At 36.0% G+C, this 10,432-nt stretch overlaps 1 protein-coding gene across 1 annotated transcript; it reads right to left on the bottom strand.

Moving 5' to 3' along the window:
* Positions 1-6,658: 6,658 nt before the first annotated feature.
* On the bottom strand, positions 6,659-8,326 carry LOC106314492. The gene is made up of 4 exons (XM_013752359.1): positions 7,650-8,326; positions 7,323-7,586; positions 7,083-7,193; positions 6,659-6,986 (listed from the first exon to the last, which is right to left on the bottom strand). The coding sequence occupies exons 1-4, from the start codon at positions 8,324-8,326 to the stop codon at positions 6,659-6,661; spliced, it is 1,380 nt and encodes a 459-aa protein (XP_013607813.1).
* Positions 8,327-10,432: the final 2,106 nt, after the last annotated feature.

The raw sequence follows: 10,432 nt of genomic DNA, 5'->3' as shown, positions 1-10,432 counted from the left end.
GAATATACCGAGGGACTCATTCCTCGAAATATACCGAGGGACTTGTTCCTCGGAATTTTCCGAGGGTTCATTTCCTCGGAAATTCCCGATGAAAATTCCGAGGAACATTTCGTCGGAACCTCCGAGGTAAATTCCGAGAAAGTTCTCCCTCGGTATATTCCGAGGAGCTTTCCGACGAACTGGTGGTCCTCGGAGTTTCCTCGGAAATTTGTTTCCTCGGAATTCCGTCGGAAAATTCCGAGGGATTTCCGAGGAAAAAAAAAATTTCCGAAGAGTTATTTCCGAAGACTTGTTTCGTCGGTATGTCGTCGAAATAATGTTATTCCGACGACATACCGACGATTTTTTTCCTCAGTATGTCGCTGTTTTCTTGTAGTGTCAGCCTCTCCTCTGATGACAGCTTAAGCCAACACCATCTTCTGATCATCCGTGAAATCTTCCGCCGCAAATCGATTCTCCCTCCAATCGATCCATGATCTCAAATCATCATCACCAGAAAGAAAACTGCTTCAACTCTTCTCTGATTCTTCCTCTGAGCTGTTATAACGTAAGATATTGCAGTTTTTTTTTTTGCTTTCTTATCATCTAAACGCAGTTTTTTTTTTTGCTTTCTTATAATTTACACGACCATATCTTAAAAGTTGAACCAAAACTCATAAATTATTGATATGACACGATCACACGAAGATATAAAAATAGACAAGGAAAATTTTATACTAGTTAAACCAAATTTCAAGCAGTTTATTAACAACATACTATTGAAGACATAAAACTGAAGATAGATGAACAACACATTAATATTAGCGACAAAAACAGGATAGCCATCCTCCTCCACCATCTGCTTCCTTCTGAATCTTATCTAATTTCTTCTTAATTTAATCTTCATCAAATCCATCTCCCTTTACAATTAGTATGGCGCTTCCCTCATCAGAATTTACGAAATTAACTCCTAACAAAACAAAGAAACATTTGTAACAATTGTTTGAATTGGTAGGCGTGTTTGCATTTCATGGTAATTAGTAAAATGGTGGAAGCTATGAAAATGGTAATGACTTTGCGTACTCACGTAAACAAACAGTATAGAACTTTTTTTTTTTTTTGCTAACAATTTTTTTTGTATTTTTTACTCATGCGATTTAAACAAAATATTCTTTTCCATATTTTTAACCTAAATTTTTAAGACTCCACAGTGTCATTTACGTGTTGCGTATTGTTGCATTCATCTACAAAAAATGTTTGATGAAACATTTTTAACGATATACTTAAGAAAACCATATGTTAGACGTCCTTAAATAAAAACTCGTATATTTCTTGTGAATGATTTATTTTTCGTAGTATAACCATTCAATTGTGTTGGCGTACCTTTACAACGAGCGATAGATCGTACTGCGTCATGTCTAGTCTTTTCTCCAATATATCCAAGGTTAAATCCAACTTCCTTCTTCTGCAAACAATGAAATTAAATGAAAAGGCTTTAATAATTCATCATATAAGCCCTAGCTTCTTCAAAAGAGAACAAAACAACTAGGACCTTGTCCTCTTAGAATTATAACCAAAATCTTTGTCTCTATAGTATAAACAATAATGCTAATACCGTTTTGTCCTTTTTATTAATTTCGAAATACTTATATTTAAAAAGTCACGTAATTTACCCTGATTTAACTAAGAAGTAAAAAAAAGAGGTAAGAGTAAAAAATCATAACATGTCGTCGACACCAACTCTGCTTTCTCTCTAACGAAGAGGCGGCGATTAGGTTTCGTTATCAACACTATCTTCTCCGGCCGTCTTAGTTCGTCGGAGACCTTGAACTCATCATCACATCTCTCCTTCATCCTCCTTATTTCTTCTCTCCTCTCTAAACACAACAGAGTAGAATCACTTTGTAATCTCCGCCGGCTATAATTGGAGTTGTTCAAGCTCGGGAGAAGCATCTTGTCGCTGATAAAGGACGATTAGCTTCACGTTGTTCTTCTATTCCTCTTACTTCATCTCGGTTCCCAAAATCGTTGAGGTTAGGGTTTCGAAATCCCCTTTATGTTTTTTTGTGTTGATCTTAATTTCTTTATTTGCATGTACTAGGAGAAGATTTAAGTTGTTCTAGGGACGAAGAGATTGAAGTTGTTCGATTTTTATCTCGGTTTCTCTTTCCCTAAAATTGAAGGTAAGGTTTTGAGATCCCCTTTTTGATTTTTTTATTTTGTTGATGTGCATGTCTTAGTAAAAGATTGAATGCAGTACAAATCAAAATGATTCAAGTTTATTGTTTGAAATTTATTTTTTGTTGACATTTTAAGAGAACGATTATGCATTATGTTTGTGAGCGGGTTTGGTTATACTTGACTGTTTTATAGTTTATCAAAGATGAGATGAAGTTATATGTTCCTTATGTACTAGGAAGAGATTGAATTGTTTAAAAACAAATTAATTCATGTTGATGGTTTTCATTGTAGTTTGCGGTTGAGTTGATTGTGAGTTACATGTGCAATATAAAATGTTTACTAGTTTGATTGCAAGATTGAGTTATAGTTTGATTTCATTAAGGCATTACTAACGAGTTGAAGTTATTGCTTTTATGTTTTATAGAAATGGCATACGAGTTTCCAAAACGCATACTTGAAGAAGGATTTGAGACGCAGATTGATAAGAATAACAACACGTGTAGACGTACAATTCTGGAGGAAGTGAAGGGTGTTCTCAAGGATGAGTATGAGGAAGTTTTGAAAGACCCCGTCTTCGGTCCGATTCTGGCAATCATAGACAACAAGCTCATCTACTCAGGGAAGATCATTCATAGCTTCATATGCAATCAACTCAAGGTTTCCAAGCTTCACGAGTTGTGGTTTCTATTTGCAAAAAGGCCTCTTAGGTTTTCTGCGCAAGAATTTTATGCTGTGACCGGATTGAAGTTCAAAGATGAACTGGACATTGACTTCAATGATTGGAAGGATGATAAGGGGTTCTGGAGCAATGTGCTGAGGAAAAGTAGAAAGGTCAACTTATTCATGATACGTACGAAGCTTCTTAACGAATGCAACCAGTGGACGTATGTGGACAGGGTTAGGCTAGTGTATATGTGTATCATACATGGATTCCTCATAGCTAAGGATTCAAGAGAGTTTATCCCTCATGAATACATCCGTTTGGTGATGGATTTTGAGAAGATAAGGATGTATCTGTGGATCTTCATGCGTATGACGAGCTGATTGCATCAATACTCAAAGCAAGGAGAGATTTGCATCTGAAGAACAATTATGTGTTGGATGGATTCTCCTATGCGTTTCAGATATGGGTTATGGAGTCAATCCCAGACATTGGTAGTATGGTGGGTAAAAAGATCAAAAAGAACATGACCAAAGTGAGATGTAGGAATTGGAAAGGAAGTGGGAAAGTTTCCTACGCAGATATCAGCAGCCTAGAGTCTCACTTTAATAAGGTAATAATTTTTTTAAAATTATATTCGGTTCAGTTAACAAACAATTGAACTTTATTGTTTGGGTTTGTTCTTGTCATGGAGAGTTGTTCCCATTTATATCTGCTACTGGAAACAATGATGTGGTTGATAGCAATGATTTCTATAGGGAAGATGAGAAGAAAGATGAACGAATTGGTCGTATTGTTACTCTGCTCAATGCCAAACAAGATTGGACGGAATTCGCATGGGAAGTCGAGGCTTTGCCTCCAACTGTGGAGCTTTCTGATTCAGAAAAGGATGAAGAGAATGTTGAATTCGAAGATGTCACAGATACACATGCAGAGGAACCGACTGTTGTTGTAAGAAGGGGAAAGCGTAAGCTAAATGATCATGGTGCCAAGCCTCGAAAGAAAGAACTGCTTTGTCAACGGGCGGCTGAACATAACAGTGGTATCTCCAGTGGAATGAAGACTTTCATTGAAGGTTTGTTCACCTCTTCTTTCAACTCTTTCAAGGAGGTGGTGCAGAATGACATCCAAGAGCGTTTTGAGAAGGTCCAGAAAGAGATGGTTGAGCTCAAGCAAGCGGTGTCACAGATTCCGGGTCCTTCTGATACAATGGGGAAAGACAGCGCATCTGAGATTCCTTGTCCTTCAGCAACAATGGGGAAGACCAAGACAAATCATCACAGAGTCTGTGTCCTGCAGCAACAAATGAAAAAGGCAAAGGCAAGGTTGATGAGAGTGTGGTTCCTCCTACGGTTCGTCGTAGCCCTCGGCAAGGAAGAAAGGTAACCATAAAATGAAGCTTTGTAATATGTCGGACTGTCTTTTGTTGTAATTTTCTCTTGACTCTTTTGTAATATCATTGTTGTTTGATGGTAATATCGGCTTGTTGGAAATCGCCTTGTAATGTATTTTGGTATGAAGTGAACTTATGACTATGACATGTTTTCTCTGTAATGTATTGTCTCTCGACTCTTTTGTTTTGTCCTTGATCACTGTTTTCGCAAATAATGTTATGTTTGGTTTTATTAACAGGAGATTGAAATTGAAACTGATGATATGATGGATTTTTTGAAGAATTTGTCACAATCATCTACCCATGGGGAGCCTTCATCAAAAAAAGAAGAAATGGGCACCCAAGAGTATTTACAAGACGCCTTGGGGAACCTTTCTCAAGTATCACATGTTAAAGGTTTCGATCCCTCACAAAAAAATGAGTGATGAAGAAGCACCTAAATGGGTTACTCCATTATCATCCTTTAAGCCTGGAGATTGGAGAACACCCACTCTCAAAGATATGGAATTACCTGAGGACCGGGTGAACGACGAAGACTACTCATTAGTGTTTGTCCCTGAGGATTCATGGGCCAAACTGATTCATTAGTGCTCAACTACTAAACAGTAAGTTTATGGTGTGACTTTATGTTCTAAATTGAACAAATTTTTAATTATATGTTGCATCGCAGGCACCTTAAAATTGGACCTTCTATGTACACAACTGAGTTAGCAGAACGTGTTATGGGACCTGCAGTGTGGCTGAACAATCATGTAAGTTATACATTACTTTGCACACCTACTTACTTTTCTTCTTCTTTAGCAGCACGCCAACTCACTCTGTTTGTATCATAATTTTTAGGAAATTGATGCTATGCACTTCTTATTTCGCGAGAGGACTTCTTTGCGATGATGGAATCCATCGAAAGTAGCCTTCATGAGCTGCATATTCACTAATCAAATGAAAAACTCTTACATAGAGTTCAAGAAAGACAGAAAAAAATTCAGGGTAGAAGGATTGCTCCACCAGTACGGAATTGGTGAACTTCCTGCACACAGACGAACAAGACTAGTGTGGGATCTTGATGTTAATCGTATGTATGTGCCTCTTCTTGTGAACGGTAACCACTGGATCTCTATGTGTGTCAACTTTGTTACTCGTTCAATAGAGGTTTTGACTGTGGGGGACTGAAACACAACAAGGACTTGGAGCCATTTGCCCATCTCATCCCTAGAATTGTCAAAGCTGTGCAGTCTTCAGAGAAGAGGAGATTTACCGTCAAGCCCTATGATGTCACTTACGCTCCAATGCCCTTATTCCTAAACAAGACTAGCAGCGATTCTGGAGTATATGCGTTGAAGCACATTGAAGCACATCTTCTAGGCATGGACTTAACGTTGGTGAATGACGACAACATTCGTGAAGCTAGCCAGAAGATTTCTTATGACCTATGGGAAGCTGCTAATGATCCTGAGCTTATTTCGAGAATGGGAATTTTATTCCTCCAAAGGCTACAACTTCTCCTACGGTTGAGATTTTATAATGTTATTTCCACTATGACTTGTTTAGCAAGTAGGTTGTCATTGACTCTTTTAGTTACTCTTATATGACTCGTAACTAGCATTAGTTTGCATCTCTTATTTAGCATTGATTTGAGTCTCTTATTTAGCATTGGATTTCTCTTATTTAGCATTGGATCTATTATTTAGCATTGGATTTCATACACGATAACAAACAAAGGCATACATGATATGAATCAAAATGGTCTTATTTGACTCTCTTATTAAAGGCTATTGTAGGAATTAAAATTTTTTTAAATAAAAAATGGAGATGGGGGGCATCGAACACGTCACCTGGGTGTTTATAACTCCAACATAAACCACTGCACTACTTGAAACAATTGGTTTACAGGTAATTCTGATAAATTGTGACTTTTAATTCTTCTATGTTCCAGTTGACGTTTTTGTGTTTCGATTCAGAGAAAGAAAGAACAACATCCTTTTAAGTGAGTTGACGAGGCTCTGCTTGATGAAATAGAAAGGATGCATGAGCAACAGTCGATAATGGCCGAAGAAATTGAAGATTTGAGAAGTTCCTTGAAAAAGACAGTGGAGGAAGTGGTTATCAAGCATAAGAAGTCAAAAGATGTAGGACTTGGATCCATTCTCACTATTTTATGTCTATGTTCTAAATTTGATTGATCTTGTAATTGTTTTCTGAATCTAGCTACTTTGTCAAAGATCGAATCAATTTGGTATTCAGTTGTGTTGTCAATTTATGGATCAATGGATCAAATCTTAACGTTAAACTAAAAACTTGCATAAAACGAAGCAAATACTGGAAACGTGCACAAAACATAAAACAAAATTGGTCTTGAAAAAACAGAGTTTGACATGAAACAAAGATAATATTAGAAAAAACTCTGAAAAGTAACTTGCATAGACCGAATGGCTTGAATCCTATATTTATCTATCACATGTCGACCGGTTGTGACCTTCAATACCACATCGACTGCATTTACGACGTTTAGAGCTTTGAGTTCCTTGTGACGAACGGATCTTGTCTTCAACTGTCTCGTACCTACGTTTCTTTATCCGACCTGCAGCTCTTCTAGTTTCTAGAGGAAGGTCTTTCGCTTGCTGTACGTGAGATGGGACAATCCATGCATCTTCCGGGACACTAATAGGATTTATGCTTTCCTCATAAATAGAACTCCATGAAGCAGTGGTGTACATGTCGTCAGTGAGAGTGTGTGCTTGTATGCCTACGTTGAAAGCTGCTTTTATGGCGTGTCTGCATGGGATTTTCATCAGATCAAATTTCCCACATGAACATGTGCGTCTGACCAAGTCGACCATACATTCAAAAGTGTCACCTCGAACCAAAAACCTATCATCGCTAACTGGGAAAACCTGAAACTTTTTACCCTTCTCAATCCTTCGATCAATCTTCTTCTCTGCAGCAACGGTCAGTGGCTGTTTATGCTTAGAACTTAAAGTTCTACATTTGAAAAACCATCGAGTCATCATTTCCCTTATGCTGTCCAACAAATGTATAACTGGAAATTCTATTGGCGAACGCAAAGCATAATTTATTGATTCAATAGGATTATTGGTCCTAACATCGTACCTGTAACCCGGAAATTGACAACGAGCCCACTTTTTCACATCAGCTTGTATCAGATAGTTTCCAATTGCAGGACTAATTGAGAAAATAGCGGTGAATTGCTTCTTAAAATCAGCAACTAGGTAAGCTTTAGAAGCCTTTGCAACCAAACCAGCGACACCTTTACCCTTGAAATATGTAACAACATTGTTCAGCAAGTGGTGGATGCAAATTCCATGATGAGAATGCGGATACACTTTTGCAAAAGCTTTAGCAAGTGAAGTATTCCTGTCAGACACAAAAGCTAAACTCTGATCATCAGCAATGACAATATTAAGTTATCTCATAAACCATTCCCCCGAGCGGTCATTCTCTGAGTCGACAACTCCAAATGAAATAGGATATAGGTCCGAGTTTCCATCCAAAGCAGTAGCAACCAGTAATACCGCTTTGTATTTGCTCTTCAAAAAAGTTCCATCCACAACAATAACTTTCCGAAGACCAGCATAAAAACAGCGAATAGACTGACCATTTGAGATGAAGAGGAATCTGAATCTCCCAGTGCTATTAGTTTCATAAAATGTGTGTGATCCTTGATTAGCTTCCTTCATCATGTGCAAGTATTTGGGAATTTTTTCATAACCCTTCTCCGGAATGCCTCTCACAACATTTACTGCATACTCACGTGCCTCCCAAGCTAAAGAGTAGGATATCTCAACTCCATGATCATTACGCATAAACTGGATGATATCATTAGGTTTCCTCCCTTCCTTGACACTTTCGTACTTATGCATAATAAGACTACCAACTGTTTTTGATGAAGCTGTACGAACAGAGTGGTTCCTTGATGATGGAGCACATGAATGATCAGGTACATACTTTTTGATGATAAAATATGAAGAACCTGTTAATCCCTTTGCGCGAACACGCCAGCGGCAATCATCATCCGCGCAGCGAACATACCAAACTCTATTATCCGTGTTGCCAACTTTGTAGTCAAAATTATGTTTCATTGCGCATATTTCCATTGTTGCCTGCAAAGCTGTTTTGCTAGTAAAATGTTGACCCTTCTTCACAACATCAACCAGAGAAAAACAAACATACCCACTTCCTCTCTGTTAGGCGACTCAGCAGGCTCTTCATTCAAGTTAAATCCGACCTTAGATCGAATACACACACATAACCGCGTTGAAGCTTTGGTCTTCACATATGTAAGAAAATTTATGAGTTACCGATCATGGTGATGAAAAAAGGGGGTGAGTCGAGGCCAATCACCAAATTGGAAGGTAAGTAACTCATCTCGATATTGACCAAGTTTACATCGGTTGCAAAGTCCTCACAAACCATAACTCTTAGGTTGTCAAAGGTTTTGCTTGTGTCCAAAGTAAGTAATCTACCTCATTTTTTTCATCAACAAGAAACTTCCATCCTTTTGTTTTGGACGATTTCCAAAAACCAGAATAGGCATAGATGTGCATATTCTCACGTTAGATTGACAAAAGTTTGGAGAAACTATGAAAAAGAAATGAAGCTCTACGATTTTTTGGTCCAAATCGTGGTTGGCAACGAAGAAACTAAAATTTAGGGAAGAAGATTTAAAAAAGGAAATAAAAAAGATTTAATAGATTTAGGGAATATTTTCTAACCGATTTTTCTAAATTTTCGGATTATGTTTAAAATCTAGTAGAAATTACATTCTACGAAAGGTAGAATAAAGATGAGGTGGTAGATATAGAATACCGATATTATAGATAGATGAGAAGTGAGAAGAATGTATATTATTCCACAGAAGATATAAGAACGTTTATTATTTCTTATGATCTACCAAAAATGCATAACATAAAAGAAAATGTTGATTTTGTATTCTGTCATCGTAGATCTTAATGTTCCAGTGTAATGCGCATTCTTCCGTCTGTAGATCAGTGTGTTTCAGTTAGACTGCATATTCTGAATCGTCGTAGATGGTAAATCCTATATACTAACACCTTTAGCCTATTTTTCAATTTACCATTCCAAATATTTTTTGAATCCAAAAATATTTTTCATATATGCACATGTTTGACTACTTCATGTTTTATATTTTTCCTAATTTTTTTTCATTGTAAATTAATTGATATAAATTTTTATAACGTTGAAGGGTAGTGAAAATCCAAAAGTGACAAAATTTTATTTTGTACTAAGGGGGCAATAGCATAGTTTAGTTGTTTTCTTTTCCCAAATTTCTCTTAATTTTATATATCTTTGCTCTCCATGCTTCTTACAAAAAAAATAGCCATTGTTACTGAAAACTTTATAAAGTTGGGAAGTTAAGAGTGATGATATATAATGTGAACTGCTCATCAAACTATACTTATATATTATTATAAGAACATTTTGGATATTTCTAATTACATAGTTGCTGGAGGTGGGTTATACCCTCCAAAATATGGTCTATAATACTGACCAGAAAAGTTAACTGAAGACCCATCATCATAAAAATTAATGAAGATCTAGTCTATTTCTCTTAGTCAAAATATTGGTCAAAGTCTTGGTTAAACTTTGGTCAAGGTCTTGATTAAAACTTTGGTCAAGATCTTGTTCAATAGTACCGAATGATCATTAATGTGGTAATTTACTTTCACTTAATGACCATAAATTTTGTTACTCCCTTTGTTTTCAATATGTAAATAATTTAGTAAAAAGTGTTAATATCAAAAAAGTTATTACATTTGAAAACAATATTTAATATATAAATTTAACGAATAATAAAAAATCATGTATTATTTGATTGGTCACACAATCCCCTAGACTATATTTGCGAAGTGATTTATACACATGTCGTCACAACAATCATTTCCGCTGAAAAAAAAATGACATGACACTTAAAATAGATGACATGGTTTTAGAAAATAGTGACATAACATCAAATTAATTGTGAGATGTAAAATTTAAATTTTTTTGCAGGGATTTTAAATATGGTAATAAAAATAACTCATATATCATCATTAATGTCAATTTTTCATATAAATATTTATTTATGGTAAAATATTAAATATATTAATTATTCATATATCACAATTAAAATAATCATATATATGTATATATGTATCTCACATTAATAAAAATAAACTAAATAAAGTAACACTAATCCAAAA

This window comes from Brassica oleracea, chromosome C9 (assembly GCF_000695525.1).
Source record: "Brassica oleracea var. oleracea cultivar TO1000 chromosome C9, BOL, whole genome shotgun sequence".
Lineage (NCBI taxonomy): Eukaryota > Viridiplantae > Streptophyta > Magnoliopsida > Brassicales > Brassicaceae > Brassica > Brassica oleracea.
The sequence above is the reverse complement of the archived record's forward strand: the minus strand, read 5'-3'. Positions and strand labels throughout refer to the sequence as shown.